This window comes from Aedes albopictus, chromosome 1 (assembly GCF_035046485.1).
Source record: "Aedes albopictus strain Foshan chromosome 1, AalbF5, whole genome shotgun sequence".
NCBI classification, from domain to species: domain Eukaryota; kingdom Metazoa; phylum Arthropoda; class Insecta; order Diptera; family Culicidae; genus Aedes; species Aedes albopictus.
This window is the reverse complement of record NC_085136.1, coordinates 273,845,628-273,864,084: the sequence shown is the minus strand read 5'-3', so window position 1 is coordinate 273,864,084 and position 18,457 is coordinate 273,845,628. Positions and strand designations below refer to the sequence as shown.

Sequence of the window (18,457 nt, the reverse complement as noted above, 5' to 3'; positions counted from 1 at the left end):
TGTTCTAGGTATTCCTCCAGGAATTTCTCAAAGGATTTCTTCAGAAATTTTTCCTGGGATTTTTCCCAGAATTCCTCCAGGAATTCATCCTGGAGTGTCTCCAGGGATTTGTCCAGAAATTCTTTCGGGTATTTTTTCAGAAATTCCTCGAATAATTCCTTTAGGGGTTGCTCCAGAAATTCCTTCAGGAAGTCCGCCAAAGATTTCTTCAGAAGTTCCTCCAGGAATTGCTTCATGGATTTTTTCAGGCCATTCATCATAAATTTCTCCAAAAAATCCTTTGGGGATTGTTTCTGGAATTCCTCCAGGGATTCCTTCAGAAATTCCTTTAAGGAATTCCTCCACGGATTCCTCAAGAATTTTTTTCAGAAATTTCTCCAGAGATTCCTCCCAGAACTCTTCCAAAGATTCCTGCAGGAGTTCTTGTAGGGATTACTCCAGGAATTTTGCAAGGAATTCACCAGGGATTTCTCCAGGAAGGCTTCTAGTAATTTCTTCATAAATTCCTATCGGGATTTCTTTAAAACAATATTCAGGAAAAATAGGAGGAATTGAACGGCCAGGAATGGAAATCATAAGCCACACAGTGTTCCATATTTGAAAACTCCTGGCAAAAATTGACAAATAATAGAAGTCGGCTAGTTTTGAACTTGATGAATGTATTGAAACATGATTTGACTCTTAATTTAATTTTAATGTCAAAAGTGTAGAATTACCTCAGTGTTAAACACGTTAAAAAAAACAAAAAAAAAGAAATTAATGGCATTTACATAATATGTCAATTTCTTCAAACAAAATGGATGTTTTTCATACAATTTGGCTATACACATATCATCATGGCGGTATTGTTTTGGCAGTTACAATTGTCCTTAAACAATTCTGCATACATAAACGAGCATTTGAACGGAATATCTGCGCGGGGAGCGATTTGTAAGATTTGTAATAAGAATTTCTCGTACTAATCACATGTAATGTCAATTTTGAAGCCAAAAGTGTTATTTTGATCTCTAGGTTTTCTCATAACAGGACGACTGTGAGCCGCAGTAATTGAACAACAGAGTTCGTTTATTTATTATAGATTGATAACTCCATCAGGAATGTAAAAATGCAATACAAAACTCAGGACGAAAAGAACAAGAACAAAGAACAGGAGAACCACGGATATCCAATATTAAATTACATTGATTTCAATCAAATTATCTTGTCATCATAATCGTACTCGACCAACGCCGACGGCCGCCCGGATTCACGCATATTATTTACATTTCCCATCGGAGAAAGATACAGAAACTTGTTACTTCCTGGTAGCAATCATATCCGTCCTTCTCGGGTCCCATCGTCCGATAATCAGTATAATTTACCCTGCTTGATGATACCAAAACACGTGCTTAACTTTTATAAAGCCATTACAGGAGGCGATAAGATTGTATTGTAGGGGTTGTCCGTTCCACCCGTTTTCATCACGAGGCTTAAGTATCTTCTGAGAACATCACAACAGCATAACATCCTCCGCATTCAATTGGTGTGTGATGAGTGGTGATTGATTAAATTGTAGCACAGAATGAATGTATCCGTTTGGCTAATAGAGGGTGAAAGTGGCTGATATTGGGAAACCACAAATGACAGAGACCCATCCACCGGAACCCCGAATAGAAGTAAATACCAAACCAAAAACTCATAATACACAATCGCAACAAAACATGCAACCTCAGTCTATTTTGATTATACGTCCCGCTTCAACAGCGTGGTTACTTGGGCAATCTCTTGAATAGCAATCACTGAGATTGTTTTCTGTGGTACTTATTTCCAACCTCGGGAACCAACCAGTTAGTGATATGTGTCCCAAAAGGGATGATTAAAATCTCAACCCTGCGTGGCAATCCTTGATCCGTCGTCGTCGGATATGCGAAGGGTGATGATGATGATGATGATGATGATGATGATGATGATGATGATGAAAGGAGATTAGCTACCGCAATCATGCGTTTTATGTGGTGCGAGGGTAAATCCCACTCGGCAATTCGTTCAGTTGCGCGGTGAAAGGCAGCCAAAATATGCTTTTGCTATTAATTGTGTGTAAATTAATACCTTTCGGAGCCGGCCGACTGCGCGCAGCACAACAGCGGGCGGAACGGCGACTGAGTAAACAAAAGATGGTAAAAGATAACAATATTCTCGGAGTGGGTTCGCTCCGGCGTTGGATGGTCCATCGCAGCATCCGGATCCGAGGGGATGAGAACTTCAATTGGCGCTGGTTTCGGTCGGATGAATAAGTTCAATGAAAGAAGGCAGGTATTTGTTTGAATATGTCTAGTTACGGTAAATAAAATGTAATTATACGAAACATTTTGTGAAAAGTAATTTGTTCAGGTGACTGTCAACTTGGGAGTTGTATCAGGTGTAGCGCAATTGCGAACACGTGTTTCATCATAGAACTATGCTTTAACTAAAGTGACCAGACGTCCCGCGTTTCGCGGGACAGTCCCGCATTTTGACCAAATGTCCCGCGGCAAATTATGTCCCGCAAAATGTCCCGCGTTCGTCTTAAATCATAAAAATGTCCCGCGTGTGAAAAAAAATTAAACAAGCATTCAAAATATTGTAGTAACTTCAAAGCCAAAATAGTCAAACCGGTTTGGTACAAAGCACAAATCATCACATCAAACATATTAACGGAGCTTTCAACATCAGAGTTCAAAAACTGAAAGATTTTTGCGAGAAAGTACATACAGATTCTGGATTACAGTAAAGTTTGAACTGTTGAAAGCTTTTTTTTATCAAGCGATAGCAGTCCCAGCAATAAAATATTTGGTTGATTTTTATGCACAGTCAGTTCGGTGAAGAAAATAGAAAGTAGCAAGAGTACAATTACAAAAGTAGTAGACGAAACCGTCTCAAGTTCAAACTTCAGGGTAGAAAACTACTTTTATTACTATGTAAGTGTGCACTGTCAGATGAAAAATCTGGAGGGAAATCGTTGCCTGAAGTTAAAATCTTTCCAAGCCCTGTATAGTAAACTTTTTTCGGAAATTTATTTTGACTGTGTTATTTTTTTTTTCAAATGGGTGATTATCAAAACCTTCATTTACTGGCAGTTCAAATAAGTACGCTCGTGAATTAAATTTATCCAATAAATAAGTTAATCAATGTTGACAGAAAAGCATCCGAGCTACTTAAGGAAATAGTACGCAAATGACGAAATTGGACAAGCAGAAGCTAGATTGGTTAAAACTTTCAGGGACTTTGGGGGTAATAATAACCTCAAAAAAATGTAGAGTTCACGTCATGCTTGTCAGGCAAAATGCTGTAATAAACGATTTTTGTTTCAGTTGTGTATGTTATGTGTCCGACATTTTTTTTTTTTTGCTTTTTTCTACACCGTGCTTTTTAAATGGGTTTTGGGTACCCGGGTACCCTGTCGGCCACATAAGGGTTAACCAGAGTGAAAGCAATTGAGAGTTGAAATATTAAAACCTTTTTTGACAGCTAGATTTAAATTATCAGGTTTCTTTTGAAGACTATAAAAAATGTTTATGAGTTGGTCCCACTTCTGCGAAGCTCACAACGTAGAAAGATATGCTTGTTAGAAGAAATTAGTGCTTCGTATTCTACGAACAAAAAAAAAATCGTTACGTATTCGTTATCAAAAAAAAGATCATGATTTCACCTTACTATGCATCTTTCCAAATTAATGTCCCGCGTTGAAGCTCTGATCATCTGGTCACTTTAGCTTTAACGATATTTTTTTATTTAATGCGGCTTTGTCTATACTTCTTCTTGTACCTTCATATTAGGTATACCTTCTTCTAATACCTTCATATTAGCGTGGTTCAAAAAATCGTTTTTGCTCCCCATCGCTTATTCGATTTGTAACCAAATTCTATGCCTTCTCCATTGGCGTAGCTAGGATTTTTTCCTGGAGGGGGCCCAGGGGGGGCCTGGCTTGAGATGAATTTTAAGCGGGATGAGCTCCCGATATGTGAATATGTAAATCGGTATTGTAGATTTGAGTAATCAAAATGACTGTTTTAGATTTGTTCATAGTTTCGTAAACTATATGAGTACGTTTCCTTTAGGAATTTCTCCAGAGATCCTTTAAGGTATTTCTGCAGGTATTCAGAGATTTCTACAGGGATTTCTCCATATATGCCTTCCAGAATTCAACTAGAGATTGCTCCAATAATTACATCTGGAATGATTCGAAGTATTTCTGCAAGAATGTATTCCAGAAAAATCTTTTAGAAATTTTTACTTACAGATTATTAATAAATACTCCATGAATTGTTTGAAAAATTGTACAAAAAAACCTTTAGGGATCATAGAATTCCTTCAACAATTACTGCAGACATTGATTTCTTCAATTTTTTTTTATCCAGGAATATACTTTTTACCCTTCTTACACCCATAAGAAGGGTATAAATACCGCTTGGAAAACCGACTTTCGATCCGAGGCCCGCAGGGCCGAGTCACATATACCAATCAACTCAGCTCGACGAATTGAGCAAATGTCTGTATGTGCGTGTGTGTGTATGTGTGTGTGTATGTGTGTGTGTGTATGTATGTTACAAAAAAATGTCACTCACGGTTCTCAGCCGTCTGTTGACCGATTTGAGTTCTCTTGGAAGAAAATTAAAGCTACTACGTCCTAGTAGAACGCTATTGAATTTTATTTTGATTGGACGTTCGGTTACCGAGATATCTTTCAAAGAGTGCTAGGGAGTAGTACAACTTAATTATTTTAGATATTTTTGACAAAGTGTATCACCATAAATTTCTCAGCCGTCTATCAACCGATTCGGGTTCTTAAGGCCCGAAACGAAAGCTACTGCACCCTAGAAGAACGCTTTTGAATTTCATTCCGATTGGACATTTTGTAACCGAGATATCTTTCGGGGAGTACTTTGGAGTAATACAACTTAACTTTTTAAGAGGTCTTTGACAAAATGCTTCATAATAAATGAATCAGCCGTGTGTCAATCGATTTGAGTTCTCTCAGCATCAAATGAAAGCTACAGCATCCAAGTAGTATGCTATTAAATTTCATGCCGTTTGGACATTTTGTTTCCGAGATATCTTTCCACGAGTACTAAGGAGTAATAAAATTTACGCTTTTGAGAGATTTTTGATAAAATGTATCATAATACATTTCTCAGCCGTTTGTCAACAGATTTTTTATGATCATATTTGGTTACACAAGTTAGTTATACATGAAAATGCAATTGCATCAAATACATAAAAGCTACTATCTCTTTGTAATATTTGAGCTTAATAAACAGTAGCAAAAATATCACGGAATGTATGTAGGAAAAGCCTTTTTACCCTTCTTACACCCATAAGAAGGGTATAAATATCGCTCGAAAAACCGACTTTCAATCCGAGGCCCGGAGGGCCGAGTCTCATATACCAATGAACTCAGCTCGACGAACTGAGCAAATGTCTGTATGTGTGTGTGTGTGTGTGTGTGTATGTGTGTATGTGTGTATGTGTGTGTGTATGTGCGTTACAAAAAAAAGTCACGCACGTTTCTCAGCCGTCTGTCAACCGATTTGAGTTCTCTTGGAAGCAAATGAAAGCTACTACATCCTAGTAGAACGCTATTGAATTTTTTTTCGATTGGACGTTTGGTTACCGAGATATCTCTCGAAGAGTACTTATGAGTCATACTTCTAAACTTTTTAAGATTTTTGACCAAGTGTATCATAATAAATATTTCGACCGTTTGTCAATCGATTTGGGTTCTCTTGGCACCAAATGAAAGCTACATCACCCTAGTAGATCGCCCGGAAATTTTATTTCGATTGCACATTTGGTTACAGAGATATCTTTCGAAGAGTACTTCGGATTTATACAACTAAACCTTTTGAGATTTTTGACCAAAAGTATCATAATAAATATCTTAGCCGTCTGTCAACCGATTTTGGTTATCCTGGCACCAAATAAAAGCTACAACATTCTAGTAGAGCCCTATACAATTTCATTAGGATTGGACGTTTGGTTACCGAGATATCTTTCAAAGAGTACTTGGGAGTAATACAGGTTAACTCTTTGAGAGATTTTTGGCCAAGGGTACCATAATAAATATCTCAGCCGTCTGTCAACCGTTTTGGGTTCTCTAAGCCCCAAATGAAAGCTACAATATGCTTGTATAAGGCCCTGCAATTTTATTTCGATTCGGCATTTGATTACTGAGATATCTTACGAAGAGTATTTCAATAAATTCTTTTTTTTTATTATATTCACTTGTTATCTTGCATTTGTTTTTGACCAGTCTATTTTTAAATAAATGATGCTGACCTCATACAAAGTGTATACTAGCAGGTTATTGTTTTCAACAAAATTATAAATAACAAATTACAAATACACAGGAATTTTATGGAAACTAACAATATGTTAAATAAAAGCTTTGAAGAACCAGACAGCCAAAATAACTAGCTAATGCCAAAACTGATTAACTTAGTAGATATATCATTTTTGTCGTTTTTACACCATAACCATGAATACCAAGTACTTCGGAGCTAATTTAATTGACTGATTAAGATATATTGTATCTCGCTGATTTTCTTACCCATTTGTTAATCGATTCAAGATCTCTTGGCAGTTAATAAAAGAAACAAAATTCCAGAATATGTAAGCTATTTTTTAAACATTCCATACAAGACTCTAGGAAGTGTCTGGCATTTCTGGTAGTTTAGTCCATGGTCCATGATGCTATTTTGGAAACCAATCCACTAGATGCCAAATCCACAATATTTTCTAGAACTTTTGGTAAATTACTCAAAACAAATATGTTAAATACAAAAAATACAACAATAATTTTAATAAGTGTAAGAAGGGTTCTGTTCACCATAGGTGGATTAAATCGGGTTTTTTTTTTATAATGATTACGGCGGTAGCACACTGTGCTTATGTTCTAACACCGCACCCTTTCCCTACGTTTGCTTCTATGAGCCTCTATTTTTGTTTCAACACACAGAAGTACGTAGGCATATCGTGGTCCAAGTCGACACTGTTTTGGCCTGCGTTGAACAAAAATAGTTTTAATAAAAGTTTCCCATTCTTGCCGTTTCACTATGTGTTTTTGTATGCCGAACCGCGCTGAGAAGCTAATCGAGAGTACATATTGTGTTTCACTATCAATTTGAGTACAATACAATTGTATTGTGTTATTTCCTGCTGTGCGTCCATCGCTCCTGTATGTGATGAATATCGCAGCATAATCGATCGCGTTCGCCGCTGTCTCGCGTGGAAACGAAAATAATAGATGGGAATACCAGGTCCCAACGCACCACCTGTTCATCGACTTCAAAGCGGCATACGACTATCGACCGCGCAGAGCTATGGAGAATCATGGACGAAAACGGCTTTCCTGGGAAGCTGACTAGACTGATTAAAGCAACGATGGACGGTGTGCAAAACTGCGTAAGGGTTTCGGGTAAACTATCCAGTTCATTCGAATCTCGCCGGGGACTGCGACAAGGTGATGGACTCTCATGCCTACTCTTCAACATCGCTCTGGAAGGTGTGATGCGACGAGCCGGGCTCAACAGCCGGGGAACGATTTTCACAAAATCCGGTCAATTTGTGTGCTTTGCGGACGACATGGACATTATCGCTAGAACATTTGGAACGGTGGCAGAGCTGTACACCCGCCTGAAACGCGAAGCAGCAAAGGTCGCACTGGTGGTGAATGCCTCAAAAACAAAGTATATGCTGGTAGGCGGAACCGAAAACGACCGAATCCGTCTGGGTAGTAATGTTACGATAGACGGGGATACTTTCGAGGTGGTGGAGGAATTCGTCTACCTCGGATCCTTACTGACGGCTGACAACAACGTGAGCCGTGAAATTCGGAGGCGCATCATCGGCGGAAGTCGGGCCTACTACGGGCTCCAGAAGAAACTGCGGTCGAAAAAGATTCACCTACGCACCAAATGCACCATGTACAAAACGCTAATAAGACCGGTGATCCTCTACGGGCACGAGACATGGACCATGCTCGAGGAGGACCTGCAAGCACCAGGAGTTTTTGAGCGACGCGAGCTAAGGACGATCTTCGGCGGTGTGCAGGAGAACGGTGTGTGGCGGAGAAGAATGAACCACGAGCTCGCTGCACTTTACGGCGAACCCAGCATCCAGAAGGTGGCCAAAGCCGGAAGGATACGGTGGGCAGGGCATATTGCAAGAATGCCGGATAACAACCCTGCAAAGCTGGTGTTTGCAACTGATCCGGTTGGCACAAGAAGGCGTGGAGCGCAGAGAGCACGATGCACAGTGGAGCACCTAGTACATCAAAACTGATCAAAATTATTTTGACGTATTTTCGCAACCCAAATACAACCCAAATTAGTAATGAAACGTATTTCATAGTTTTCAATGAATTTTATAACAATAAATTCACCTAGCAGTGAGAAACAACCAATCTAACCGACTTCAACAAGATTTTTTTTAATAATAATACAACCATTCCATAGAAAATTGATAGAGTGTGTCTCCGAACATCGTGATACTTGGTGGTTTTGTAGTTTATCGAAAATAATTAGACCCGTATTTTTTTTATTTCAACATTAGGGTGACCAATTTTATAATTGTAAAAATCAAGATTTTTCGAAACAAAAATTAAAAAAAAATCACGCAGCTTTTGAACCAGTTGACCGATTTTAAACTTCTTTTTTTTGCTTGAAAGCTGTTGAATTCTAGTTTTCAGCAAAAATACGTTCAGAGGGCCAATAGTGTTTTTGGGCAAATCATATCATATAATAATATAATTATCACGATTTTTTCAAAGTGTTGCCACTTTTGAAATCGGAAACATCCGGAAGGTTTTCTTTCTGCATTTGAAAGAGGAACAATAGTTTTATCATACACTAAAAGCAGATTTTCCGGAAACAGCCGGAAAATCAACTTATTTCATTTTGAATGTACGGTAAAGGATTCCATCAAATATTTTTTATATCAAAGAAATCGGCTAACATTCAGCTTCACTAAACCTCTTCTGATAAGCGTAAACAAAACATTTGGACACTGCTTTGCTGTCAAACGATTACACGATAACTACAATTGGCAAAAACACAACGGAAGCCGCAATTACTTCAACAAAGCAGCAAAGATTAAAAAGTGTTTTGGAATCTACTTTTATTAGTTTTCTACCTTCACCAACAAGCCTCTTGAGAGAATAGCATTCAACATCTAAATTATTAATTCTCTAACGCGAATTTCTTATCAGCCTGCCCTGTCTAAACTAGAAAATACATACCGTGACTAGTGATCCAAAATGTACTATCAAAAACTGTAGTTTGCATGATAATCGTGGATGTATGGTCTTGACTATCATGCAACAAAAACATTCACGTATGACCAGATGAAATATTCATGGGTGACTGTGACATTTTTTTAATCACGGCAAAAAATGTAGTGGATTTTCAAATTGAGTGAACTAATGAAATACCAGTGGTTCCGAAAACTGCGAACGGGACATGCGTATAACTTAGGAACCGGAAGTGTGAAGAAGCGGAGACAAAGATTTTCGGATTGTGCGTTCCGAGGGTCATAACCACCAATGGAGCAGGGGAACAAAAGTCAGTGGCTCCCAACTGAATAGTTACGGCCCACGTCTAACAAATCAAAAAGTCTCATGCCATACGGATATTTTTAGACCTGGCTAATTGAGTTGATGTTGAAACCCGATATCCTAGGCCATTTTGGAATTAAATATGGTGCTTGGGGTTTCTGGGACAATACAGGGACACTACTGAGGGTTTCCGCCATCGTCAAAAACGCCATGTAACGACTTTGAAATCAAATCCGCTGAAAATGCTCTGAAGTTTCTTGGAATGTCTCCAAAATCCCCCTAAAATCCCCAGAAACCCCATGTAACGCACCTCAGACCCTCCGAAACCCCAGAAAACGCCATGTAACGCCTCCGTAACGTTACTGAAACCCGCTGAAAATGCTCTGAAGCTTCTTGGCATGCCTCCAAAATCCCCCTAATACCCCCAGAAACCCCATGTAACGCACCTCAGACCCTCCGAAACCCCAGAAAACGCCATGTAACTCCTCTGTAACGTTTCTGAAATCCGCCGGAAATGCTCTGAAGCTTCTTGGAATGCCTCCAAAATCCCCCTAATACCCCCAGAAACCCTATGTAACGCACCTCAGATTCTCCGAAACCCCAGAAAACGCCATGTAACGCCATGTAACGCCTCCGTAACGTTTCTTAAATCCGCCGAAAATGCTCTGAAGCTCTTTGGAATGCCTCCAAAATCCCCCTAATACCCCCATAAACCCAATGTAACGCACCTCAAACCCTCCGAAACCCCAGAAAACGCCATGTAACGCCTCCGTAACGTTTCTTAAATCCGCCGAAAATGCTCTGAAGCTCTTTGGAATGCCTCCAAAATCCCCCTAACACCCCCAGAAACCCCATGTAACGCATCTCAGACTCTCCGAAACCCCAGAAAACGCCATGTAACGCCTCCGTAACGTTTCTGAAATCTGCCGAAAATGCTCTGAAGCTCTTTGGAATGCCTCCAAAATCCCCCTAATACCCCCAGAAACTCCATGTAACGCACCTCAGACCCTCCGAAACCCCAGAAAATGCCATGTAACGCCTCCGTAACATTTCTTAAATCCGCCGAAAATGCTCTGAAGCTTCGTGGAATGCCTCCAAAATCCCCCTAATACCCCCAGAAACCCCATGTAACGCACCTCAGACCCTCCGAAACCCCAGAAAACGCCATGTAACGCCTCCGTAACGTTTCTGAAATCCGCCGAAAATGCTCTGAAGCTTCTTGGAATGCCTCCAAAATCCCCCTAATACCCCCAGAAACCCCATGTAACGCACCTCAGACCCTCCGAAACCCAAGAAAACGCCATGTAACGCCTCCGTAACGTTTCTTAAATCCGCCGAAAATGCTCTGAAGCTCTTTGGAATGCCTCCAAAATCCCCCTAACACCCCCAGAAACCCCATGTAACGCATCTCAGACTCTCCGAAACCCCAGAAAACGCCATGTAACGCCTCCGTAACGTTTCTGAAATCTGCCGAAAATGCTCTGAAGCTCTTTGGAATGCCTCCAAAATCCCCCTAATACCCCCAGAAACCCCATGTAACGCACCTCAGACCCTCCGAAACCCCAGAAAACGCCATGTTACGCCTCCGTAACGTTTCTTAAATCCGCCGAAAGTGCTCTGAAGCTCTTTGGAATGCCTCCAAAATCCCCCTAATACCCCCAGAAACCCCATGTAACGCATCTCAGACCCTCCGAAACCCCAGAAAACGCCATGTAACGCCTCTGTAACGTTTCTGAAATCCGCTGAGAATGCTCTGAAGCTTCTTGGAATGCCTCTGAAATCCCCCCTAAACCCCCCCAGACCCCAAGTAACGCCCTTGACACCCTCTAGCACGAGTTATCCTCATTTTTCTTTCGCAGTTTTCGGAACCACTGGAACTCCAACTCTACATTTCAAAACTGTCATTTCGTACTCCCATCATCTTGATTTGTGTTACAATCATGGTGCCAAATGCTACATTCATGGTAGACGACATTGATGCATCGACGGCAGCATGAATGTAGTGTGTGACGGTAGTATGCAACATTAGTCATGACGGTAAAGGCGTTGCGACGATAATGAAAAAAATGTACTATACGGTTCACTGCGTGACATCACCCAACCCCAATCACTCCCCCTCGGCTCCCAATTCCGCTCACCCCATTTCTTTGGATGGCGTGAACGGAACTAGGAACCGAAAAAAAGTGACCGGAATTAGGTGATGTCACGGTAGGGTATCGCGCTACTTGGGCGGTGGCTTCTATATTCGTCTGTTTTCCACTATAACTCAGTCAATTTTGAACCAATTGACTTGAAATGTTGTACACGGATAGATACTATACCTATCTCACCACATTCCAAAAGATGTGTCAATTGGTTCAAATTTGACTGAGTTATAGTGGAAAACAGACGAATATAGAAGCCACCGCCCAAGTAGCGCGATTCCCTATGTGTAATGCAGTTTGTGAAGAATTAGCATTAAGTTAAAATTCACAAATACAAAAAAAAAATGATAAGAAAGCTCTCCTGAGATTCCATAGAGTTCCACATTGGGGTTACTTCCGAGATTGCTCATCGGGTTTCTTCAGAAATTACTTCGAGTTCCTCCAGGGATTCACCGGAAATTTCTTCTGTTATTCTTTCAAAAACGAATTCCGGGATTATTTCAAAAATGCCTGCAAGAACTCTTGTTGGGATTCCTTCAGAAACTCCCCCAGGAATTAATCCAGGATTTCAGGATTTCCTCAGGAATTTTAGCGGTTTCTTCAGTATTTCCTCTAAGAATTCATCAGAAACTCCTCCTAGAATTCTCTCAGAAATCGAACTTTGTATTTCATCATAAATCTTGAGATTCCTCCAGAACCTCCTCAAGGGATTCCTTCGGAAATTCCTCCCGGATTTTTTCAAGAACTATTCCAGGTATTACTCCTGCCAATCCTCTAAGATTTTATTCAGGCATTTCTCCAGGGACTTCTGCAAGAGTTCTACCAAGAATTTTTACAGGAATTACCCCAGGTTTATCCTCAGGAATTCCTCCGGGAATTTATTCTAGAATGGATCCAGGAATTCTTCCAGGGTTTCCTCCAAGAATTAATCGAGGAATTTGTTCTCTAGGGTTTTTTCTACACATTCCTCCAGGAATTATTTCATAAATCCCTCCAGAAATTCCACCGATGATTCCTGCAGTAATTCCTCCTAAAAATCCTTCTGGAATTCCTCCTGGAATTCCTCCAGAAATTCCTCTGTAAATTCCTCCTGGAACTCCACCAGAAATTCCTTTCAGAATTCCTCTAAAAATTTCTCCAGGAATTCCTTCAGAAATTTCTCCATGGATTTCTACCAGAATACCTCTAGAGATTCTTCAAGGAATTCATTCAGGGATTCCTCAAGGTATTCGTTTAGGGATTCCTCCTGGAGTTCTTCCATTAATAGTTCCACGGAATTTCCCCAAGATTTCCTATAGAGATTAGTTCAGGAATTCCTCCTGAGGTTCCTCCAGAAATTGTTTCAGGGTTTCCTCCAGGTTTATTTCCAAGAATTCCCCCAGGGATTCTTCCAAGTAATTCTCTAGAAATTCCTTTAAGGATGCCTCCAGGAATTCCTCAAGAGGTTTCTTAAGAATTACCCCAAGAATCTCTTCAGAAAGTCCTTCAGGAATTGATCCAGGAACTCCCATAGGAATCCCTTCATAAATTAGTACCGCAATTTCTCCAGGAATTACTCCAAAAATCCCTCTGGGAATTACTCTACAAATTTTTATTGGAATTTATTCAGAAATTTATCTTGGAATTTCTTCTGAAATTCCTCCAGTAATTGCTTCCAGAATTTCTCTCGAGATTCCTCCAGGAATTCATTCCAGGAATAGTTCCTCGAAATTTCCCCGAAAATTCCTTTACAAATTTATCCAGGAATTCTTCCTGGGATTCCGCAAGGAATTTGTCCAGAACTTCCTGCAGGAATTTGTCTAGAACTTCCCAGGCATTCCTCCTGAGGTTCCTCCAGAAATTGCTTCAGGGATTCCTCCACGGATTTTTCCAAGAATTTTCCCAGGAATTCTTCCAAGAATTTCTCTAGAAATTTCTCTAAGGATTCCTCTAGGAATTTTTCAAGAGGTTTCTTTAGAAATTTCTCCTGGGAGTTTCTCCATGAACTCATCCCAGGATTTCTCTAGGAATTCATCTAGAGATTGCTCCGGGAGTCCCTCTAGAGGTCCCTCCCAGAATTCTTCTAAAAACTCCACCAGGAATTCATCTAGGAATTTATCCAGAGATTGCTCCAGGCATTAGTCCAGGAATTTCTTCAGGGATTCTTGAAGGAAATTCTCCAGGGTTTCCTCAAAGGATTTCTTAAGGAATTTCTCGAGATACTCCTCCAGCAATTGATACAGGAATGTCTCCAGAAATTTATCCAGGGGTTCCTCCAGGCATTCCTTCAGAAGTTCCTCCAGAGATTCCTCCAGGCATTCCAAGATTCCTTCAGAAATTACTACCGCAGTTTCTCCAAGAATTTATCTAAAAAATCCTCGAGGGATTTATTAATAAATTTCCTCAAGAATTCCTGCCAGAGTTTATCCAAGAATTATTCCAATAATTTCTCCTGGGATTCCTGCATGAATTCCTCCTGAGATTTCTCTAGGAATTACTTCAAATATTTTTTCAGGAATCCTCCAGGAAATCCTCAAGGGATTCTTTTCAATTCATTCAATAATTATTCCAGGTATTGCCCCTGTCATTCTTCCAGGATTTCATCCAGGCATTTCTACCACGAATTTCACCGGAATTACCCCAGGTATTTCTTCAGGAATACCTCCGGGAATTTATTCAGGAATGGATCCAGGAATTCCTCCAGGCATTTCTTCGGAAATTCGTAAAGCAATTGCTTCAGGAATTCTTCCAGGAATTCCTCCAGAAATTCCACCGATGCTTCATCCAGTGATTCTTCCAGAAATTCCTTCTGAAATTGCTCCTGGAATTCCTCCAGAAATTCATCTTCAAATTTCTCCTGGAACTCCACCTGAAATTCCTCTCAGAATTCCTCTAGGAATTTCTTCAGAAATTTCTCCATGGATTCCTTCCAGAATTCCTCTACAGATTCTTCCTGGAATTCATTGAAGGATTTTTCAATGAATTGATTTAGGGAATCCTCCTGGAATTCTTCCATGAATAGTCCTTGGAATTTCCCCAAGATTTCCTATAGAGATTTTTCCAGGAATTCCTCCTGGGATTCCGCCTGGAAGTTGTCCGGAAGTTCCTCCAGGAATGCCTTCTGAGGTTCCTCCAGAAATTTGTTTCAGGGATTTCTTCAGGGTTTATTCCAAGAATTCCCCCAGGGATTCTTCCAAGAATTTCTGTAGAAATTTCTCTAAGAATTTTTCCAGGAATTCCTTAAGAGGTTTCTTCAGAAATGCCCAATAAATTCCTTCAGAAAGTCCTCCAGGAATTCATATAGGAATTCCTTCAGGAATTCCTAAAGGAATGCTTTCAGAAATTACTACCGCAATTTCTCCAGGGGCTCCTTAAGAAATACCCCCAGAAATTCCTCCCGGAGTTTTTCCAAGAATTATTCCAAGAATTCCTCCAGGGGTTCCTGCATGAATTCCTCCTGAGATTCCTCTAGGAATTCTTTCAAGGATTTGTTCGGGAATTCTCTAGGAAATCCTTCAATGATTTCTTCAGAAATTCCCCCAGAAATTTCTCTGTGAATTCATCCAGGTATTCGCCCAGGATTTCATCCAGGCTTTTCTCCAGGGACTCCTCCAGGAATTCCACGAAGATCTACTCCAGGTATTTCTTCAGAAATTCCTACAGGAATTTCTTCAGAAATTAATCCAGGAATCCCTCTAGGAATTTCTCCTGAAATTCCTAAGGCATTCCTTCAAGAATTTCTGCAGGAAATCCTTCAGAGATTACTTCAGATATTCTTTCAAGAGATTCTTCAGAAAATTTTATAGGAATTTTTCCAAGGGGTTCCTCCGGAAATTCTTGCAGGTTTCCTCCAGGAATTAAAACATGAATGTCAACTCCAGAGATTCCTCTAGAAAGGGCCCATATAGCCGAGGCGGTAAACGCATGGGTATTCAGCATGACTATGCTGAGGGTGACGGGTTCGATTCCCGGTCGGTCCAGGATCTTTTCGTAAAGGAAATTTGCTTGACTTCCTTGGGCATGAAGTATCTTCGTGCCTGTCACACGATATACGCATGCAAAATGGTCATTGGCAGAGGAAGCTCTCAGTTAATAACTGTGAACACTAAGCTGAGATGCAGGCTTTGTCCCAATGAGGACGTTTCGCCAAGAAGAGAGAGAGATTCCTCTAGAAATCCGTCCAGGGGTTATTTCACGGATTCCTCCAGAAATTCCACCAGGAATTACTCCAGGAACATATCAGAAATTCCTTCGGGGATACCTCTAAGGATTCTTCCGTGAAATTCCTCCAGTAATTCTACCAGAAATTCCTCCAAGAATTCCTCCAAGCATTCCTCATGGAATTCCTCTTGGAATTCCTCCAGAAATTCCTCTGGAAATTCTTTTAGAAATTTATCTTGGAATTTCATCAGAAATTTCTCTAATGCTCCAGGCATTACTCCAGGGACTTCTCCAGGGATGCCTCCTTCAGAAATTTCTCCATGACCTTCTCCAGGGATTCCGCCAGGAATTTGTCCAGAAAATTCTCCAGGATTTCGTATCAATTTGTACAATAATAAAAAAAAATCCCCTAATGCTCCAGGCATTAGCCCAGGAACTTCTTCAGGGATTCCGCATGGAATTTGTCAAGAAGGTTGTATAGGATTTCCTCCAGAAATACATCTAGGAATTTCTCCTGTGATTTCTCGAAGAATTCCTCCAGGAATGCGTCCAGAAATTCCTCCAAGGATTCATCTAATTTTTTTTTCTAGTAATTTCTACAGGGATTTCTGGACTGAGCAATTACAATTACAATTACAATTTCTACAGGGATTTCTGATGCGGATTATTCAGATTTTTTTCCTGAAATTCTCGCATAATTGCTCTTTGGATTCCTCCAGGAATTCCTCCCGGTATACTTTCAGAAATTTCTCCAGGGATTCCTGCAGGTTTTGCTCCAAGAGTTCCTGTAATGATTTCTTCCGAAATTTCTCTCTGGATTTTTTCAAAAATTTATTCAGCGATAAGTTCAAAAATTTCAGTAATGGCCCCCCAGCCCCCCCCCCCCCTCTGGCTACGCCAATGCACTGAACCTAGTTCGTTCCGTGTTCATGCAATCCAAGGTACCGTAGCGGTTGCGATCCGAAGCAGCTCTAACGTGCGTTTTGTGTTAGTTTACTGTTAATTTTGTGTGGATTCCTAAACAGCAAAGACGTAAATTGGATGTTAAAAGCAAAGAAAGGATCATGATTGGGTGTGACCCCAACGATACCGCATGTGGGACCTACTGATCGTGGCTGATCGACGTCCGATTGCCAGGGAAGGATTCTAGGTTTTGTAGTAAAATGACTAGTCGGTAAAACAACCGAACCCTCGAAGGGGTTCTCATGTTTAGCTGAGTGCAAGAGAAGACGTGTTCGAATGTACCTCATAGATAAATAAAGATTGACGTTTAGTTATTAGCCCTAAAGAATGGCCCTTTTAATCTCCATTTACGTGAACATTACAAGTTCTACAGTGTACTATGTCTTCCAGAATAAGAACCGAGAACAACGGAAATCACCCCAGCAACGGAACACGCTTTAAATCCGAAGTCCTATGTCCCAATATCTTTAAAGAAAAACTATAGCTCCAAGTATGTGCAACAGTGCAAGGATTTTCTTTCCTTTCTATGGCACTTAGCAGTTAGCTCCCAGCGTAGTACCGGTAAATTTCAATTAAATTTATTATGAAACAAATTACGGCCATGCTACCGCGTTGCTTTTTGGATTCCTTTCACTTCTCGAAAGCGAAAAATTGCAATAGACCCCACAAGCTATTATGATCCCTCCCGTTATAAATAGAATTCCGCCCGCCTTGTACAATCCCATCTCCTAGTACACATGAACCATACCGTAGAGGAATGTCCAAAATAGTACGTACGTGCAGAGCCCTCCGAGGAACCCGTTGGTCAGCAGGCTTTTCCGGGTGATGAAATATTTCTGCCAATTGGAGCCGGACTTGAGCAGCAGCATACACCAGAGACCGAGAACGGCCAGCACATAGAACAGGAATCCGATTATTCCGGTCAGTCCGAGAACACCTGTGGAAGTGGAGAAACCGAATATCGTGATAAACGTTCCACTGTGGTTCCCTCCGAGAGGGGGAATAAAATAAATTGATTGAATTAAAAATTCTTACCAGCCGTGCTTCCGGACAGAGCAGCCATCGACGTTCGGCAGTACTCCACGGCGGAGGCGTTGTTCCGGATGGCAGTTTCACTGTACGCGATCAGCTCTCCAGTTTTCGACTCGCGTGTTTTTACTCGAGTAGTGGCCATTATTGGAACTTCGGAATCAACGGTTTCCGGTTACTTTAATGAACTTTTATCAACTTACGGAGAAAGAAATGTTGCGAATGTGCGGAATGTTTTGATTTTTACTGAAAATCAGGCGACTGAACGAAGAAACGTCAAAGTTATCGCCACCCTCAACTGCACTGAGAAAAAATCTGGTTCGTTTTCAATTATCCACACTCGTACAAAAACTGGCGTTTGAAGGTCGTAAAATTTTGCAGATTCGATTCCATCGAACGATCGAACGCCAGAACCCGTCGAAACGCGAAATTTGATGATGATGACGATGATGATGATGATGATGATGGCGATGATGATGATATTTCAAGGGGAATGACATTCCCTTAACAGTAGACGTTCGCTCAGTACAAACGCTTTAAGGTGAAACGGGACGCCGTGTTATTTTTCCTATCTTGCCTCTCTTTCTAACAATTTGCCTCGCGATTTTGAAGA

At 40.6% G+C, this 18,457-nt stretch overlaps 1 protein-coding gene across 1 annotated transcript; it reads right to left on the bottom strand.

The window, feature by feature from the left end:
* Positions 1-17,371: 17,371 nt before the first annotated feature.
* Positions 17,372-18,121, bottom strand: LOC109429359 (ER membrane protein complex subunit 6). Its single transcript, XM_019705259.3, has 2 exons — positions 17,851-18,121; positions 17,372-17,752 (listed from the first exon to the last, which is right to left on the bottom strand). Exons 1-2 carry the CDS (start codon positions 17,987-17,989, stop codon positions 17,544-17,546), a joined length of 348 nt encoding a protein of 115 aa, XP_019560804.1. The 5' UTR covers positions 17,990-18,121; the 3' UTR covers positions 17,372-17,543.
* Positions 18,122-18,457: the final 336 nt, after the last annotated feature.

Coding starts and splice junctions, on each gene's coding strand:
- LOC109429359 (XM_019705259.3), bottom strand. CDS start 17,989: ATGGCCACTACTCGAGTAAAAACACGCGAGTCGAAAACTGGAGAGCTG. Junction 17,753..17,850: donor TCTGTCCGGAAGCACGGCTG/GTAAGAATTTTT, acceptor CCACTTCCACAG/GTGTTCTCGGACTGACCGGA.